The 19,508-nt window shown below is 33.6% G+C and overlaps 2 protein-coding genes across 2 annotated transcripts; both read left to right on the top strand.

The window, feature by feature from the left end:
• Positions 1-1,119: 1,119 nt before the first annotated feature.
• Positions 1,120-7,395, top strand: LOC120164114 (protein PUTATIVE RECOMBINATION INITIATION DEFECT 1-like). The gene is given in 9 exon segments (XM_039173868.1): positions 1,120-1,391; positions 1,393-1,573; positions 2,273-2,382; positions 2,474-2,631; positions 3,582-4,548; positions 4,645-5,362; positions 5,437-5,717; positions 5,785-6,454; positions 7,180-7,395. Coding segments are annotated over 9 exon segments (3,573 nt in total).
• Positions 7,396-16,188: 8,793 nt separating this feature from the next.
• Positions 16,189-17,520, top strand: LOC120164112 (xyloglucan endotransglucosylase/hydrolase 2-like). The gene is made up of 3 exons (XM_039173866.1): positions 16,189-16,542; positions 16,621-16,814; positions 16,902-17,520. Exons 1-3 carry the CDS (start codon positions 16,261-16,263, stop codon positions 17,299-17,301), a joined length of 876 nt encoding a protein of 291 aa, XP_039029797.1. The 5' UTR covers positions 16,189-16,260; the 3' UTR covers positions 17,302-17,520.
• Positions 17,521-19,508: the final 1,988 nt, after the last annotated feature.

Here is a 19,508-nt window from a genome sequence, read left to right as displayed (position 1 = left end):
AAAGGTGTGTTGACACTTAAATACAAAATATGGTCCCAAATTATATTGTTTTTCATGAATAGGTGTCTAAAGTATTTTCTGACTTATCCCAGTGCCTAAAGTATTTTCTAACTCATCCCAGTGCCTAAAGTATTTTCTAACTCATCCTAGTACCTAAAGTTATAAACGTTATCACTTTAAGTGCTCAACTGTTAACGGTGTTAATTTCCCTATTAAGTGACATGTGTCACAATTTGATAATTTAAAAAAAAAGTATTTAAAATTAAAAAGTTAACATATATATTTTTAAAAGAAAAACATAAAATTTTTGCTATAACCCTAGAACTTTGAAAACTTTCATTTCAACCCCTAAACCCACACTGGCCATCGACGAAGTTCCACCCGACCTCACCTCCCAATGGCGACCAAAACCCATATGAAATCGTGACCGATCGATGGCCGATCGATCTTTTATACCCCATAAAACCTAGGATGAAAATCTCTATCCCATGCGATTCTGACGGTCAATCGGTGACAAGTACAACGTCATATGTAAGGAAGATGGTAAAGACTACGTCAACAACAATGGTAGTGGCCAAAAAGGACAATAAGTTAATGGTAGAATTTGGGGATTTTAGGGATTTTGAGTTTTTTTATAATTTAAGAGAAAATTTTATTTTATTTTTATAAGTATAATAATATTTTTAATTTTAAAAAATTGAATTTCAAAATCAGTAAATTGTGACATGTGTCACTTAACAAAAAAATTAAAGCAGTTGACGGTCCATACACCTAAAATGGTAACGTTTGTAACGTTAGACACTAAGATAAGTAAAAAATACTTAAGGTATATATTTGTGAAAAATGGTATAGTTTGGACACTTATTTTATATTTAAGTCTTTCGTTAACTCAATGATCAAACCTAACAGCTAGTGACCAAAGCAGAAGCAAAACGTAATGTTATGGACAATTCTAAAAAACGTTTTGTGATCACAATAGAAATATGAGAATAAGTGGGGATCAAATAGATAGTTTATCCAAGAAAAGGTAAGGGCTTAACCGCTTCACACGCCGTTAAACCAATATAAAACTCCCGCTAAAATTCAAATCATCAGTGCCGCTCTCTCTTTTCGGGAAAAATGATGTTTGAAGATTCGCAAGAGCCGGGCGTCTCGTTCGCCGTCGATCAATACCCCGATCAAGAACCGGACGTTATTCAATGCTCGCAAGGCCACCGTACCACCTATCCCTCCGCCCAACAAGGCGGCTCTATCTGCCTCCTCTGCTTCTCCAACCTCATCTCCAACCCACGCGCTCCCACTCTCCATGTTTCCTACGCTCTCTCTCAACTCTCCCTCGCCCTTTCTGAAGCTCCTTTTCTCAACTCCCTCCTTTCCTTCCACCCTCACTTCATCTCCCCTCCTCCACGCGCTTTCTTCCTTCGACGACGATCCGATCGCTCAACAACTCATTGATATAATCTCCGCTCTTTGCGCTTCTGCTAATGACTCCGTCACCGCCGATTTCATTGCTCAAGTTTCCGGTAAACTCTCTTCTGGCGCGTTGGCGTGGAGTCGAAGGCAGCTTTATATGGTGAGTTTATGTTTTGATTGTTATTTCTGTTGTGGATCTGTTTGAATGCTCAGAAGGAAGAGGCATACGAAAGCATAGCTAGAGTTTTTCTTGTTCTTTCCTGTGGTTTAATACGGTGAGAGGCTGAAATTGTTTTTTGCATGTTTTGTGTTTGGTTGCTGAGAAAATTTAGGGAAGAGAAGAAAAAGTTATTTCATGATCTTATTTGCTGCTTTTCCAATATTTTATCCTTGTTTTTGTTACTCATTTTCTCAGCAGCCAAACTCAAACCACGCAAATAACAATTTTAAGCTTTGATTATGTTGAATTAGTAAGGATAATAAAAATTGAACTAGAATGTGACGTGTCAGGCTTCTTTTTGTGTATGAATATTAAGCGTTATTTGTGCCTAATCTTGTGCATGATCTGAGGAAGTGAAAGATAATAAAGCAAAATTTAAGGCTACATCACTCGGACTCCGCTGTAATTGTCCGATATGAGTATGCGTCAGACACATGCATCTTCATTTTTTTTTCATATACTTGGAGGATCTTCGAAGGGTCATATCCTCAATCCATATCCAAATATGTGCCAGCTCCGAATGCTCTAACGAAAATTAATAGTCGGAATAACATATGAGGTGTAACTTTTCTCTTAATTGCTATTTTCAAAAAGTTAGACAACTGATCAATTGCTATGTCTGGTTATCTTAAATTTCAGCTTCATTGTCTGGGAGTTCTCCTGAACCGTCAAATAAATGATCCTTGTATGCACATCAGAGACAAAGATGCTCTAGTATCCAATTTAGTGGCAGGTCTTCAATTGCCAAGGTAGCGAATAAAAGTTACTGGATACAAAGTGTTTGTAATTAATTTGGGTTGTTAATTAGTTGTTTCCTACTGCAGTGATGAATCCGAGGAGAGATTCTTTTGTTCTGTATAAACTATCTGCTCAAGGATATGCATCTAAAGATTGTGTAGGAGCAAATGTTCTTCATGCTTTTTGTCCCAGTTTATTGCGTTTGTCAATGGAGGCCCTTCTGAAAACCCAAAGAGATGATGTACGATTAAATGGAATAGGTTTGTCAAATTATTTTCTGCAGCGATTTGTTTAAAATTTTCGAAGTTTAGTGCCAATATAAACTGTAGTCAGGTCTATCATGTAGCTAGTTAATATCATTCGAATTGTTTGGTTAAACTCGCTGTTGTTCATAACATGGTCTTCATTAGGGTCTTTATTAGGAAATGTACTCATCTCGCACTGTAAGGCCACCTCCACCAATGCAGCTGCAGTGCGTCATGATAATTATAATATATTCTCTCAAACTAACAATTTCTAATTGTACCTTTTCAGCTTTTCTGATGCTCTTGGCACAGATTGGATTGTTTGGAAATGGACTTGGAAATGAAATAAGCAGTTTGAGTTCTGATGAAGCAGACCACTTCATGCAAACGACTGAAGAAGGACTAGATGAATCCCCATTGAGTATATTGTTTGCCGAGGCTATCAAAGGCCCACTGCTTTCATCAGACAGCCAAGTCCAAATCAGCACATTAGATCTGATATTCCACTACTTGTCATGTGGAGATGCTTCCCCCAGACAGATTCAAATTTTGGTAGAAGAAAATATTGTGGATTATGTGTTTGAGATATTAAGATTATCAGGTAAGTGATATAAATTGGAACAGGTGAATGACATTCAAGTTACCTCAGTGAGTCAAAGTACCCAAAATACTGCTTTCATAAGTACTTCAAACAAAATAACATAGTAGTTTAGTTTGAATTTTTCAAGCATTCTGTTTTAAGAAAATTCAATAATCAAATTAGTGATGAAAGCATTTTCTTTTTCAAATTCTATTATTATCGGTTGACACAATTCATGTGTGCTCGTCATGGAATATATTATGTGAGCATGGTGCTTATGTTTGTACAGACATAAAATGTATGCTTGCATATCTATATCCATGTGTGATAATTATACCATGCTGCGAGGCTTTTGCATTGAAGAAGTTCTATTTTTGCTAAACAGAATGCAAGGATCCACTGGTCTACTCTTGTGTTAGAGTTCTTAATCTCTTTCCATGCATGGAACAGTCTTTCAGACAAAGACTTATTATTGGTTTTCCAACTCTAATTCCGGTGCTTCGTTATGTGTCTGAAGTTCCTTTCCATCCTGCTCAAGCTTTCACACTTATGCTTATACAAAATTGTGTTTCTGATTGCCCTGGAATAGCATCAACTTCTAACATTGATGAATTGGCTCTTATTTTGTCAAGGATGTTTGAAAGGCATAGAGATGGGGAAATTGGCATGATTCCAGAGACATTCGTATTGGTTTGTTCCATCTTTGTAGTTCTTTTAAAATTCCCATCTTCTCAAGGGGCTTCAAATCTTCCATCATTACTTCAAGAAGCATTGAAACATGCTGTTTTAGCTTGCCTGACCGTCTCTGAGAATGATCCTGGTCGACTCTTGCATTCTTTATACCTTCTTAAAGAAGCATATTCATACAGTCAAGAAGAGTGCTCTGCAAACAAGTCCAGCAACTTTGAACTGCGAACTAGTATTGTGGAAATATGTACCTCACATATATTACCTTGGTTTTCCATGGCTGTTAATGAACTTAACGAGGAAACTGTCATGGGGGTATTCGAGACATTCCATTTTATACTGGTTCAAAATCCTGATATCCAAGCAACAGAACTAGCAAAAGTCCTACTTTCATCCTCTTGGTTCAGTTTTTCATTTGGATGTCTAGGACTATTTCCTGCTGAAATGATGAAATGGAGAGTTTATCTAATGCTCAGTTCACTTGTGGAAGTTCTTTTGGGAAATCAATCTGGACAGCACATTAGGGACGCTGCATTTTTTCTTCCATCTGATCCTATTGATTTGCTGTTTCTGCTTGGGCAGAAAAACTCCCGTGATGTAGATTTGTCTTCTTGCCAAGCTGCAGTTTTACTGCTTTTGCATTTCAGTTGCCTGCATGATGACTGGTAAAAATGAGCTGCCTGTCTTCTTCATCTCATTCATGTTGCATTTTAACATTTATTTCTTCACCTATATTCCAACTCTCTTGATATCTTCCGCAGGCTTGCAGATGAGAGATCGGTTTTAGCTTCTCTGGAGCAATATATTCTTGTTAACAGTGGAGATTTCTTATCAGGTAGCATTGATTCCTTGACAATGATGCAAGTTTTGAATCTTTATGGCCTATGTAGAGGTCTTTCTAAGTTGAGCAACCAAGTTTCTCACAGCCTGGAAGCTGAGAGGATCCTGTTCCATATGCTCTCTCAAAGTGAATGGGATTTGCATTCTGCAACGATTCATCCGGTAGCTGTGAGATGGTTGTTTCAACAGGAGAAAATCAGCAAGCCATTATCGAGTCAACTTCTAAAATTTTGTAGAATAGACTGCTCAGATAGAAACCAAATACTCATCCATAGGGATAAGTCTCACATTATAGATCTAAGTGTAATTGCGGACTTAGTTGCAACTAGAGATAACCATGCTGCAAAACTTTTGGTGTGTTTATTGGTAGAGCTTGCCGAGGAAGGAGCCCAGAATCAAGACATTATAACTGTAGTAAATCTTATATCAGCAGTCATTAACATCTTTCCAGCTGCCTCAGACCAACTATGCTTGCATGGAATAGGCAATTCAATCCTAATGGTAGTTTATTATAATTCAGGTCATTCTTCTTCCTCAGAGTTACTTGTGGCCATCTTACTTCTGCTATTCAATATCTTAAGTACAGTGCACCATGAAACACTTTCTGATGGAGAACCTTGGCTTGCATTGTCTACAAAGGTACCGCGTCAGCTTTCATTTTTACGAGTACTTCCGGTTTCGGGAAATTAATGGGTCTTTTACTTTCTTTGTAGTTGATAGAATGCTTAATTCCTGAAGTTAGAAAGTATGGTTGGAATCATGAAGGTTTAATTTTAGTGGGAATTCTCTCCTTGATTTTGCATCATTCTTCTGGCCATGCACTCATCGAGGCTACCAAAAGCATAATTTTTAATGCTTCCTTGATCTCTATCATAAACAGCACGGTCCAGGTTGTCACTTCCAAGGGACCTGCTCTAATAGAATATGATGAGGGAACAAGCTCGGGGGAAAGTCTAATACTTTTGCTCTTGTTATACTACTTCACCTTAAGATGGTAAGCACCTTCTTATATTACTTCTCTATAAATCCATGCCGTGAAAACCAACTTCTTTACTTTTCAGCTTCCGTGTTATTCTACCGGAGGTCGCAGACCGGCAAACGTTCCTCGAGTCAACAGATATGACACAATCAGTTTCTACAATAAACATTCACCACCATGATTTATGCAGGATGATCCATTTCGGGTCTCCAATCGTCAAGCTTGTTGCTTCATCTTGCTTGTTGGAGTTTCTTTCTGGAATATCATATCAGAAAAAAGGGAAACATGTGGTGTCACAGTGCTACATTGGTTACCTAAAGACCTTAACGACTGTATTAGAAGGTCAGGTATTTAACGACGACATTCGGGTGGCAATGAACTGTTGCCTCTGCTTATCAATAATTTTAGGGTGGGAAAAGGAACTGGAAATGCAGGAATCAGGAGTTGTGAGAAGTAACTGGTATAGGCTAATTGTGGAGGAAATGGTTATGTCCATGGCAGTTCCATGCTTAGCATCAAAGTCATTCATTAATCATCACAAACCTGCCGTTCATCTAACTGTTGCATTGCTAAAGCTCGAGAAGACTCCAGGGTGGATGCGGATCGTGTTCGATGACCTTTCCTTATCTTCTATAATCGAAAACCTTAAAGTCGTCGACGTCAGCTCTGAGATGGTGCTTTTGTTTCGAGCTCTCCTCGAGTCTGGATTCTTGAAGGCAGAGCATATAACTAGCCTTAATATTGTGTTCCAGGTAAACCATCAACTGTTTTATGCTCTCTGTTCTCTTTTCTTTAGCTTATCACAATGGCACAAAGTATGCTCATAGATGTAGAAAGCTATGTTATACAGGCTCATCAACCAAACTATGTGTTCGATACGAGTATACTCGATCTTTTGTGTTAATACTATCATATAATCGGATGATCTTCGAATTTGAGTTATCATAATAAATAAATATTTGGGTAAAATACACAAATGGTTCCCTGACTGTAGGGTATTATTTTATTAAGTCCATTGACTACTAAAAGTTACAAAATGGTCACTCGACTATTCATTATGTTCCGAAGTTGTCTTTTTCCGTAAAAAAATTGATGGTATTATGAGTTGAACATTAACTTACTGATTATGATATGATAAAAATTAATCCCAAAATCTCAACGATTATCATATCTCAATCGTCATGTTAATGTCAAGCTTAGACAATTGCTAATTTTTAATAGAAAATGATAAGTTTGGAACATATTTAGTAGTTGAGTGATTATTTTATAACTTTTAGTAGTCGAGGGACTCAATAAAGCATTACTTTATAGTCGGATGACTATTTTATAACTTTTAATAGTTGAATAACTTAATAAAGCAATATCCTATAATTGGGAGATCATTTGTATACTTTACCCTAAATATTTTAAGAAAAATGAAAAATCTTTGTAAAATAGATATAAAAACATTATAGTTATGTTATTTTTGGTATTGTAGGCTTGCAGAAAACGAATGTACAACAATGGTAAAGAACAGATCAGCGATAAGCATGCTCGGAGGAGCGTCACCTGGGCGGATGATCCGGCGGAAATTTGCGAGTATCTCGTTCATTTGATGGTCTCTCGGTCGTGTTCAGACACCGATTCAGGGAACAGAAGGTTGTCCGATGAAATAGACAAGTTTTCCCGCAGTTTAACAGAAGGTAATAGCTGAACCTTAACATAATTAATGATTTTCATGTAAAGTTCTGTAGAAATTGATATTAACCGAAATATATTAAAATGATTCAAATATTAAAATTTAATCATTGATAATGTATGTATATCCCTTAAATATAATTGTTCGAATTTAAAAAATTTAAACAAATATTAGAATAAAATAATCTTTTAATAATAAGTTAGTAGAAGTGGACAAATTTAGGGTAAAATGCATGAATAAACAAATTGAAACGAATTAAAGTTGCTAATTTAATATTAAATCTTTTAATAATTATGTCAAACTCAGATTTCAATGAAATTGATTCTCTAATTTTTCTTTTTTATTTAAAATTGTAATGATTTTGGTATGTACACCATGAAGGCTTGTGTATTAGACGTGCTTATTCAGCATGATTATCTATTTATTTAAAATTATAAAACATAAACACTAAATTTAAAATAATACAATAACCTTGACATATTTAAATCAAATATTTATTATCCTTTAAAATAAATATATTTCAATCTTGTCTCAACTTACCTTTGATATAAACAAAATCCTTAACATATGGATTCATATATAATTTTTAATTATAAGAAACCGTTTGTTTGATGATTATTAAAAGTAATAAAATGGTCTATGAATATATGACATTATTTTGTTGAGCCCTACATCTATTAAAAGTTATAAAATATCAGTCGACTATTCATGTGTTCTACAACATAATGTAAACAGATAATCGATCTACAAAATATAACTCAAACGGTCATGAGATCAAATTTTATCAAACCCATCGTAGCCGTATGCGTCCCCATGCGTCGTCACTGGGAGTAGGGATCGTCCACCGCCTTGTGGACCGCTTTAAAGTAGATCAACCCGACCCGTTGACCCGATTCGATCTGTAACCGTATTTAACTTGACCCGTACACTCGTCTGGCCCAAACCCAATTGAATCGGCCCAACTAGATCGGCAGATTTTTGAATCGGACTGAACCGATCCAACCACACTGAATCAGATCAAGATGAGCTGAGCCAAGTCACATCGCGCCGAGTCGTTGACTTTGACCGTTGATACGCGTTGACTTGTTTTGAAAACCTCTCTCTCGATGTTTTTCGACGACCTGAGTCCGATTTTGCGGTCAGTTTTGTCAAATTCTGACCAGAAACCCAAATCAAGCCCGTTAATCCATAAATGCTCAGTAGATTTAGTTTTCTATTTATTTATTCAAGATATAATAATGAAATTAATTTGAGGCTATATTTTTATGAAGGTACACGAGACACCCCTGACCGAGAGTCATTTATGTTCGACACTACCCGCCCTGCAGATCTGTGCAATCCGAGTTCTTCGATAGCTACTCGTAGGTTTCCGTAAATTATTCGATTAAAGTTTATTACTTATTTTATTAGGATTCTGATTTCAGTTATTCCGATTCATAGGATCTAGCACTACCGTTGACCGTGATAGGTAGACCTGAGAGTAGGTGACCGTCTCAGACTACTCAGATCAATTGAGATGTGTTCCTATTGATGTTATAGTACTATTTTGATTATCTGTCTGAATTGTTTAAAAATTCTAATTTTATATTTTGATCATATGATATCTAAATCACCGAATGCTTCTAGCATGATCTTTGGTTACCGTGTTTATGTATCTGATTCTGATAAATGACATGTTTTAATATTTAAATAATTAAAATTACTATTTTTACTCATATACATGCACATTTACTATTATTGGGGGTATGATTGGAGCAAGTATCTCATGTTTTAACTTAAATTTATTAAATTAAATTATTTTTTCTTGAAAGGAGTTGTTTTGTTTGATTATGATCGAAGTAAAAACATACAAAACAAGACATAAACATAAACCATGTTAAAAACCTCCCTAATCTTAACCGAGGGAAACGAGTGTGCCATGAATATGTCGAAAATACAGCCAACATGATCATCCAATACAGTCCACCAGAGGAACAACCAAAGGAATCAATCTAAAAGCTCCAAAAACAGTCGATAAAACAAATGGGGGCATAACCACAGGCAACACAAAACTCACTGCAACAATGGCCTAAAGTCCATCTCATAAATTCGGATCAAACAGGAACCAAACTAACGAAAAGAGAAGAGCAGTAGGCGATGCCAAACTAGAAGGCGCAAACGAAAAAACCATGCATCTATAGAGCCAAAGAATACAGACCCCAAAAAGTGCCTGCTCACCTGCAACCAAGGGCACTGGAAGTACCAACCATAGTAGACAGGGATACATCAGAGATTATAGCAAAAACCAATTCCCAGCAGATAGCACTCGGCTTCACTCTACAGTAGCACCAGTGAAGCAAGGAAATCTAGCAAAGTCAAGAACCAACGGACACGATAATCCTAAAACAAGCTAGATCCCAGATTTTCCTACGCCAACTATCAGGATCATACTAATGTATAAGTAATGAGGACTAAATGTATAATTATATTAATTTTGTTAATTATCACGTCAACTCCTCCATCAAATGTTAATGCTAGATGGCTTGATTGAAATTATTTAAATAGTTAAGTGGTCTGGTTTAAAAAAAATTAAAAGACCAATGGTCAAATTAAAATCTCTCGTAATTTTTTAATAGAATGTGTAGTGATAAGGACAAAATGTATAATTATACTAATTTTATTAACCGTCATGTCAACTCCTTTATCGAATGTTAATGGTGCATGGCTTGATTGAAATTATTTAAATAGTTAAGTGCTTTGGTTGGAAAATTTAAAAGATCGATAGTCAGATTAAAATATCTCCTATTTTTTCTATTTTTTAATAGAATGTATAAGTAATGATGATTAAATTTATAATTATAAATTTTGTTAGCCGGTACATCAACTCCTCAATTAAATGTTAATGACGGATGATTTGATTAAAATTATTTAAATAATTAAGTGGTTTACTTAAAAAATTAAAAGATCGATTATCAGATTAAAATTTCTCATAATTAAGCATTATTGGATATAATTTACCCAAACAAAATACAGTTATATGACAAATAAAATTAGAGTGAATTATTGTATGATTTTTAAGGTGAAATGTCTTATTTAGTCAAATAAAAAAGGTGAAATGTCTTAGTAACAACAAATCATGTGTGGTATTTAAGAGGGATAAACGAAGTAGTTAATAATGCTGGAGGAGTCATGTGATTAGATGGGGAAGTACATATTATGTTAAAGAGTAAATTTTGCATTTAGTACCTAAACTATTAATTTTGATCTGTTTTAGTACATAAACTTTAAATATAAGGTAAAATTATAATTTTTTAGATTGGGTCTGGTACTTTTCACCTTAATCTCGAACCTGACCCGAACATAACTTTAAAAAACCTGACCCGAACCCAAAATTTTTCTTTAAAAAATCTGACCCAATCAGGTCAGGTCGGGTCGAAACCTATCTGGTTCAGCTCCCATGCCCATCCCTAGTTAGGTACATTACACTTTCAAAAAAATGAACAAAAATTTAAATTTTAGAAATAACATTATTGTAATAAGCATTTATAAATTTCGAAAATTATTTCATAAAAATAAATTAAAAATAATTTTAAAAGACGTACTCCCACTAAATCAAAGATATTTGTATTTCAAAAATATATATTTGTTTATTTTCGAGATAATCATTAGTTGTGGTTTTGTGCAAATATTCAAATACATCAAACATTGGTACAATGCATGCATCTTTTTGAATAAAAATAATAATTTTTAAGGTCCTTAAATTTAATCATATGAATGGGATGGTCCCAAAACGGATAGATTGAAAGAGCGATAAATAACGAGACAAGTAGGAGCCAAACTATGAGCTGTTCAAAGCTATTGCTTTTAGTTTGATTTAAATTGAACACTGACCTTCAACCAAATGCCATTCATGCCGTCAAGCTTTGCCTATTCGGTTGGGATATCTAATTCATTTATTTTTGAATTTATTTATGTTCGGTTCGTACTCGTTCAAATCGCAAAATTATGTTCAAAATTATGGTCAAGTACATTTTGTTTAAACTGAATGAACTTATCTGCTAGTATTTAATAAATATGTGTACGACAAAACTTGTTGGTTAGGGTGAAGCTATGAAATCTTTGTTGATGGCCATATTGATTCATAAATTTTTTGAGGAGTTAAAATATGATTTTACCATTGCTTTTGATTCTAATTTTATAGTATTTGAAGAGGACAAACTTTAGGGTAAATAACAAATTTCATTACTAAACTTTACTCTTTCTCTTATTTTGCTCATTGAACTTTAAAAGTTTTCAATTTTCCCACTGAACTTAATACATAGGGTTTGTTTGGGTCATCCTATCGTTAAATAAATAAAAACAATATTGTTTTAAAAAAACAAATTCTTCACCAAAACGCCGTTATTTTGCATCTATATTAAAGCTCTTTTATAACGTCGTCAGTGAGGAAACAACTGAGTGACTAAAAAACCCAATATATTAAGTTTAGTGAGGAAATTGAAAAGATTTAAAGTATAGTGAGTAAAATAGGAGAGAGAGTAAAGTTTAATTACCAAATTTGTAATTTATCCTAAACTTTAGATGGGAGATCAAAATGCAATTTCACAAGATTCAAATTGAGGAAAACAAATAGTACAAAGCCAAGATGAGAATTTAAGTAAAGTACATGGGTCAAAAGTCATATACAAGATAGTAACGTACACATCCTGTAAACATAACTGCTCTAACTTCGGATTTAAAAGAGAAAAACACTCCCTTTAACCACTAATAGGGTTGTTCACTATTCAATTTTAACCGAATTAACCAACTAAAATGAATAAGTTCGGTTAATCCGATCGACCACCAAATTAGTTTGATCGGAGAACGATTAATATTTTCAATATTCGATTAACGGTTAATTCGGATTGAATTCGATTAATTAACCGAATTAACTAAAATTATTAAATATTATATATTAAATCCATATTTTAAGTTCAAACTCATTAAGAATTAAGACCCAATTATTTTTTAACAACACTAAATTCATTAAATTATTAATATCTAATTAAATTTTAACGCAAATTATTATTTTTTATAATCAAATTAATGTAATTAAAAAATTATAAATTTTTTTGGTTAATTCGTTTAACCGACCGAAATAATTGATTTGTTTGGTTAATATTTAAGAGAAAGTTTAATTCGATTCGATTCAGTTAACAATTAAAGAAAATTTTTAATTAATTTGATTAATTATAATTCAGTTCGGTCGGTGACCAAATTAATTGTTTCTACACCCCGACCACGGAAGTGACTCAATGGGTTCAAAACAGTAATCTAAATGAATTTAAAAATGTTCAAATTCCAAATTAGGTCGCTATCCATCTCATGCTTTACTTTTGTTCACCAATAATTAGGTGAGAACAGTAACTCTCGCAATGCATCCAAATTAGGTCCTCTAAACATTCTTCCCCTTTTTCCATTTTTTGCCAAAAAAAAGTAAATTATGTGTTTAGTATCTTAACTATCAATTTTAGTCCATTTTAATACCAAACTTTCAATTTTTACAAAACCATATCTAAAGTTTAATTTTTGTTTAATTTTAGTATATGTCGTTAAAAACTTTTATTTTGGTTTTATTTTAGTACTCGTTCAAAATTTAACATTAAGTTTTGAAAAAAAAATTTGAAAATTTAGGTATTAAAATAGGCCAAAACTTATAGTTTATGTACTAAACGCGTTAACTTATTTTAGTACCCGTTCAAAATTTAACATCAAGCAAACATTTCTTCTCTACTCTCAAAGTTTTCTTCTCTTTCTACAAGCGTTTCTTCAAAGTTTTCCATCTTTTGAAATTATCAGTGATGAAGAGTAATACCACCTTTGTCCACTCCAATCTCTTGGGTATACATGTTTTTGGATAACCGTGTTAATATCAGGGGCATTCAACCATTGTTGTGATTACACTCATCGGGTTGAATTAGCTTCTAAGGCAGTGGATCACCATGACACGGTTTTATTGTTACTATTTATTTTATTTATTTGTACTTCCAGTCAGTGCTAACAACTCTGTTTTGTAGTTACTATTTCCAACAATTTTGATATCAAATTTTATCATATCACAATCAACATGTTAGCGTTCAACTCATAATATCATCCATTTTTAAAGGAAAATGACGAATTCGGAACATAATGAATAGTCGGGTGTTCAATTTGTAACTTTTAACAATTTGGGGACTCAATAAAGGATCACTCTATACTGAGGATCATTTTCTAACTTTTAGTAGTCGAGAGACATAATAAAGCAGTACCCTAAAGTTGGAGGATCATTTGTGTAATTTACCCTAATTTTAATCACATATACTACATGTTAAGTTAAAACAAGAATTGTTAGATTGCACTTGGAATAAGATACTATTTGTTCGGAGAGTAAATATAATTCTTAGAATTATAATATAGTTACATTATATCATTTAAGTACGCTCAAAGTAGGCTTAATTATAAAATAAGTACTCAAACTATATCTATTTTCACGAATAGGTGCCTAAAGTGTTTTTCGACCCACCCAGGTGTCTAAAGTTACAAACATTACCCATTTAGGTGTTCGGATCGTCAACAACATTAATTTCCCCCGTTAAGTGACAGTGTCACAATATAGTGATTTTGAAATTTATTTTTTTGAAAAAATATTAAAAATATTATTATATTTATAAAAATCTAATTTCTCTTAAATTATAAAATAACCCCCAAATCCCTAAAATCTCCAAATCCAAACCTTAATTTGCCACTGCAACCCTTTCTGGTCACAACCACTGCCGCCGACGTAGTCCTTGCCATCCTCCTAATCATACGCTATCGTATTTGTTGCCGACGTACGAATCGTGTGGGATCGCGATTTTCAACCTAGGGTTCGAGGGGTATAAAACATCGATTCATCACCGATCGGTCGTCGATTGGTCACGATTTCATAAGGATTTTGATCGTCGGGTGAGGTAAGGTCGGGTGGAGCTTTGTCAATGAAAAAGGGAGTGGTCGACGTGGGTTTAGGGGTTTAAATGAATATTTTTAAAGTTTTGAGTTTATTTCAAAATTTATGTATTTTATTTTTAATATATATATATAATTTTATTTTTAAAATTTTATATAAAAATTTTAAAATTATCATATTGTGACACGTGTCACTTTACTGAAGAAATTAACGTCGTTGACGTCCCGAGCACCGAAAGTGATAACTTTTATAACATTAATTATCTGGATAGATAAAAAAAATACTTTAAACACTTATTCGTGAAAACATGTATAATTTAAACATTTATTTTATACTTAAAGCCCTCAAAGTATTTTAATTATTTTTAATAGGTAATCACCAGAATATTGGCGCTGGTGAGAGTAATTAAAGCTGCACTCTTCTGCTATTAAAGCAATGTGATGATGATACACAGCTTTTCTCTTACTTTTCAAAACAGGTCCCCAAATTTCTGGTCCATTGTATAAACAAAATATATATATTTTGTCCTTTAATTTGATTTTCTTTTACTTTTTCCCATAAAATACAGATAGATTATTGCATTACATTGTTAAGAGAATGCTACCTGTGATTTTGAATCATTTACTTACCATCAACATTTTAAAAATCAAATTATAGAGAAATCATCAAGCAATTTTAGTGGTTTAAAAGAATGTTATTTACTCTAGAAGTTTTGGGTTTGAGCAAATACGTCTATAGAATGTGTATGTGTTGTCAATAATTGAAAAAAGAATACAAATATATATTATCTTGTAATCATACTAAACTATTTAGGGTAAATTACGCATTTAGTACCTAAACTACTATTTTTGGTCTGTTTTAGTATCTAAACTTTCAATTTTTCTAAAAGCTTACCTAACGTTTAGTTTTCATTTCATTTCAGTACATGTCGTTAAAAACTTAACGCGTTTAGTACCTAAACTATCAGTTTTGGTCCGTTTTAGTACCTAAACTTTTAATTTTTCAAACCTTGATATTAAATTTTGAACAAGTGTACTAAAACGAAACAAAAAACTAAAGTTTTTAACGGTGGGTACTAAAATGAAACAAAAATTAAACTTTATGTATGGTTTTAAAAAAATAAAAGTTAGTACTAAAACGAACTAAAATTGATAATTTAGATACTAAAACGAATCAAAACGGATAGTTTAGATACTAAATCTATAATTTGCCCAACCATTTAAAGGAATCAAATTCAAATCATGGATTAAAAGTTTCAACCGTGCTTCGGCCTCTCAACAACATTCTTTAATGATGTGATAATTATAATCTAAAGGTTCATCCTTCTGCGTCTCAACTTATTTCGTTGGTACTTTGATTGCTTTGAGGGTTTAAAATAATGGCAAAACTTACCCCCAAGAGTTTGAAATGCAACACCCATGGATCAAGGATAAAAAGTTTCAATCCGATTTGACCCGAACCTATAATTTTTTCGAAAGAATATAATCCGATCAGGTCAGATTAAATCCAAACTCGTCGAATTCGAGTCCAAAGACCATCCTTAATCCCGTTCACCGATTCACCCATGGAGAATCCGAGTTGTGATCCACCTCCAATAAGCAAGCAAATCATAGTGAAGGGGACCCCTAGCATTAGCTTATTTCCATGGGGACAAAAATCATTGTACATAGTTTCTCTCACAAAATTCCAAATCAAACCCTTCTTCCCATAGCCCCAAAACAAAAGCTTCCAAACTTCCAGCTTTGATTCTATTCTAGTACATGCTCAGCAGCTGTCACCAGCTCTTCAACTCGGCTCCCCATTAGTTATTGCCTCACGCGTTACTCTTAGCCTATATAAATACCATCTCTTTGAACAACAAAACTCAACATTCATAAAAAAAAATCCTCTCTTTTCTCTTTTTATCACCCATCCTTGGTTTCCACTTGAAAGAAAAAATGGGTTCTTGTTCTAATGTTGTTTCGATGTCTTTAATGGCTTGTTTGGTCATGAACTCCTTGGTATCCGTCGCCTACGGTGGCGACTTTTACCAGGATTTCGACCTGACATGGGGTGACAGAAGGGGCAAGATTTTTAACGGCGGTAAGCTCTTGTCCTTGTCCTTGGACAGGGTTTCGGGGTCTGGTTTTCAGTCCAAGAAAGAGTATTTGTTCGGGAGAATCGACATGCAGCTCAAGCTCGTCTCCGGCAACTCCGCTGGCACGGTCACGGCTTACTACGTAAGTTGACATTACTGTTGGAACTCGAGAATGAATTCGAATATTACTATATGTAAATCTTTTTTTTTTGGGTTGCAGTTGTCTTCTCAAGGGCCAACCCACGATGAGATCGACTTCGAATTCTTGGGGAATCTTAGTGGTGACCCCTACATATTGCACACAAATGTGTACACACAAGGCAAAGGGAACAGAGAACAACAATTTTATCTATGGTTTGACCCGTCAAGGAACTTCCACACCTATTCCATCATTTGGAAGCCACAGCACATCATGTAAGAGCATCAATTGTCTTCCAATTTGTCTAAAACAAAACACAACTAATAATAACATTAATCTTTGTTGTTGTTCTGTTTTGTCAGATTCTTGGTGGACAACACTCCCATCCGAGTGTTCAAAAACGCCGAGGCGATCGGAGTGCCGTTCCCCAAGAGCCAGCCCATGAGGATCTACTCGAGCTTGTGGAACGCCGACGATTGGGCCACGAGGGGCGGGTTGGTGAAGACCGATTGGACGAAGGCACCCTTCACCGCATACTACCGGAACTTCAATGCCAACAAGGCTTGTGTTTGGTCGGGGACAGGTTCGTCTTGCGGCAAGACGAACTCGGTCTCCGACGGTGCTTGGGAAACGACCGAGCTCGATGCCCCCGGGAGGCGGAGATTGAGATGGGTTCAAAAATACTTCATGATTTACAACTATTGCACCGATTTGAAGCGTTTCCCTCAGGGTGTTCCGCCCGAGTGTAAACGGAGGGCCTAAAAGGAACTTTTGTCATATTCTTTTATGTTTTCTTCTACGTGATCAAGTTGAACTCAACTTGATGCTTGGGGGTCGAATAAGTTATTAATATTCTTTGTTTTCATCCATCTTTTTTTTTCCTTTCAATTTCTGGTTCTAATTTAATGATTTTGTGGTGTTGAAAATAGCTGTAAATCCTCTGTTTCTGGTAATAAATTCTTCATGCTTCGAATATCAAAATAGCTGTTCTTTAATGGGGGCATATGGAAGCATGTTTGAAAAGGCAATTCTTCCCCTGGCACATAGGTAATCTTCCGTGACAAATGCAATGCTACACTTTGATCACATTTCCTCTGTATAGAAAAATCGAATATAATCTCAAACGATTATTATATCACAACACAGTCAGTAGATTAACGTACAACTTAAACTACCATCAATTTTTAACGAAATGGGACGAGTTAAAAATACAATAAACAGTCGGGTGATCATTTTGTAACTTTTAATAGTTAAAAGATTAAAAAAAACGTCTTATAATCAGAGATCATTTATAACTTTTAATAGTCGAAATACTCAATAAAATAATATTCTATAGTCGATGGATCATTTATGTATCTTATCCTAAAATTTATTAACTTTATTATAATTAATTGATTTAGTTGTAACAAATAATATAAAGGGTAAGTTATATAGTTCATTGATTATAGGTTTGTATTTTGTTAAATTTCTCGACTATTACAAATTATAAAATGATCTCTTAATTATAAAGCATTGTTTTGTTGAGTATACTAACTATTAGAAGTTATAAAATGACCACTCGACTATTTATATCTTTCAAACTCATTATTTCCTATTAAAAATTAAAGATTATTCGAGTTGGACTTAACCCACATACCGATATATGATAAAATTATATTTTAATAAAATTTATTAATATCATTGTTACTTTCAAGCATTGAATCGATAATATAATCTTTTAAGCATTAACTAAAAAATATAATGTAAATGAAGAATTGATCTATAAAATACAACTCAAACTATTACGAGATATTATACTTAGAAGAGGCATGGCATGACAAGTGTCAAAAGAAGGTGGTACAAATAATGGGCAAATTTATGGAAGTAGAGAGTCAGAGCCTGTGAAAGGATAAGGGTTTCCTGTCCCAAGGGAAGTGAAGTGAAGAGGATGGCCATGGCCATGCCGATGCATGCATCAACTTTCATCAACTTTATAAAATATACATTACAAGTCCTTCACCCACACTGCAGCTACAGTCCAAAACAATAACTCTATAATAATAATAATCTTACAAGTAGCAATCGCGTCACGTGAAGAGAGCGTGGTGTGTCAATTTCATCCAATATTTGCATGTTTAAAACTTTAGTCAAATTCTTTTACTAGTCCTTATACTACATGTAGGTTGTACTTTTAATTTCTTATACTGTAGGTTATAAATTAAGATTGATATTTCAAATTTTATCAAGTACAATAACATATTAATCAAATTAGAGTATAAACAGGCATGTAAACGAACCAGACGAACACGAATAAAGATATGTTCAAGTTCGTTCGTTTAATTTTAATCGAACAAAAGAACGAATACGAACAATTAAACGAACATAATTATCACGTTCGATCGCTAATGGAATTTAGCTTATTCATATTCATTTTGTTTAACAGTAAACAAGCACAAACGAACGTAAACGAATATAAAATGTAACTTTCTTTTAAATCAAGAAAAAATATTGGGTAAATTATTAATACCTAAACTATCAATTTTGGTACGTTTTAGTACCTAAACTTTCAATTTTTTAAAATCATACCTGAAATTTAGCTTTTGTTTTATTTTAGTACTCGTCATTAAAAACTTCAGTTTTTGTTTCATTTTAGTACCCTGTTCAAAATTGAACGTTAAATTTTAAAAATTGAAAGTTTAGGTAAAAAAAAGGACCTAAATTGGTATTTTAGGTACTAAACACATTAATTTTTTTATATGTCAGGTATTCAAATGAATTGAAAACTAAACGTTATGTATGATTTTGAAAAAAATTAAAGTTTAAGTACTAAAATGAATAAAAATTAATAGTTTAGGTACTAAACGAGTAATTTATCCAAAAATCTTAAAAGAATGTAAATGAAGGCAAATATAAACTTAATTAACAAACAAACATAATCAACAAATTAATAAACATAAACAAACGTCAACGAACGAATTATTGTACATAAA

This window comes from Hibiscus syriacus, unplaced genomic scaffold (genome assembly GCF_006381635.1).
Source record: "Hibiscus syriacus cultivar Baekdansim isolate YM2019G1 unplaced genomic scaffold, ASM638163v2 tig00111505_pilon, whole genome shotgun sequence".
Lineage (NCBI taxonomy): Eukaryota > Viridiplantae > Streptophyta > Magnoliopsida > Malvales > Malvaceae > Hibiscus > Hibiscus syriacus.
The sequence above is the reverse complement of the archived record's forward strand: the minus strand, read 5'-3'. Positions and strand labels throughout refer to the sequence as shown.

What these genes read in the sequence shown, in the direction of transcription:
- LOC120164112 (XM_039173866.1), top strand. Translation starts at nt 16,261, where the DNA reads ATGGGTTCTTGTTCTAATGTTGTTTCGATGTCTTTAATGGCTTGTTTG. An exon ending in GCACGGTCACGGCTTACTAC is followed by an intron (nt 16,543 to 16,620) that starts GTAAGTTGACAT and finishes TTTGGGTTGCAG; the next exon opens with TTGTCTTCTCAAGGGCCAAC. An exon ending in TGGAAGCCACAGCACATCAT is followed by an intron (nt 16,815 to 16,901) that starts GTAAGAGCATCA and finishes CTGTTTTGTCAG; the next exon opens with ATTCTTGGTGGACAACACTC.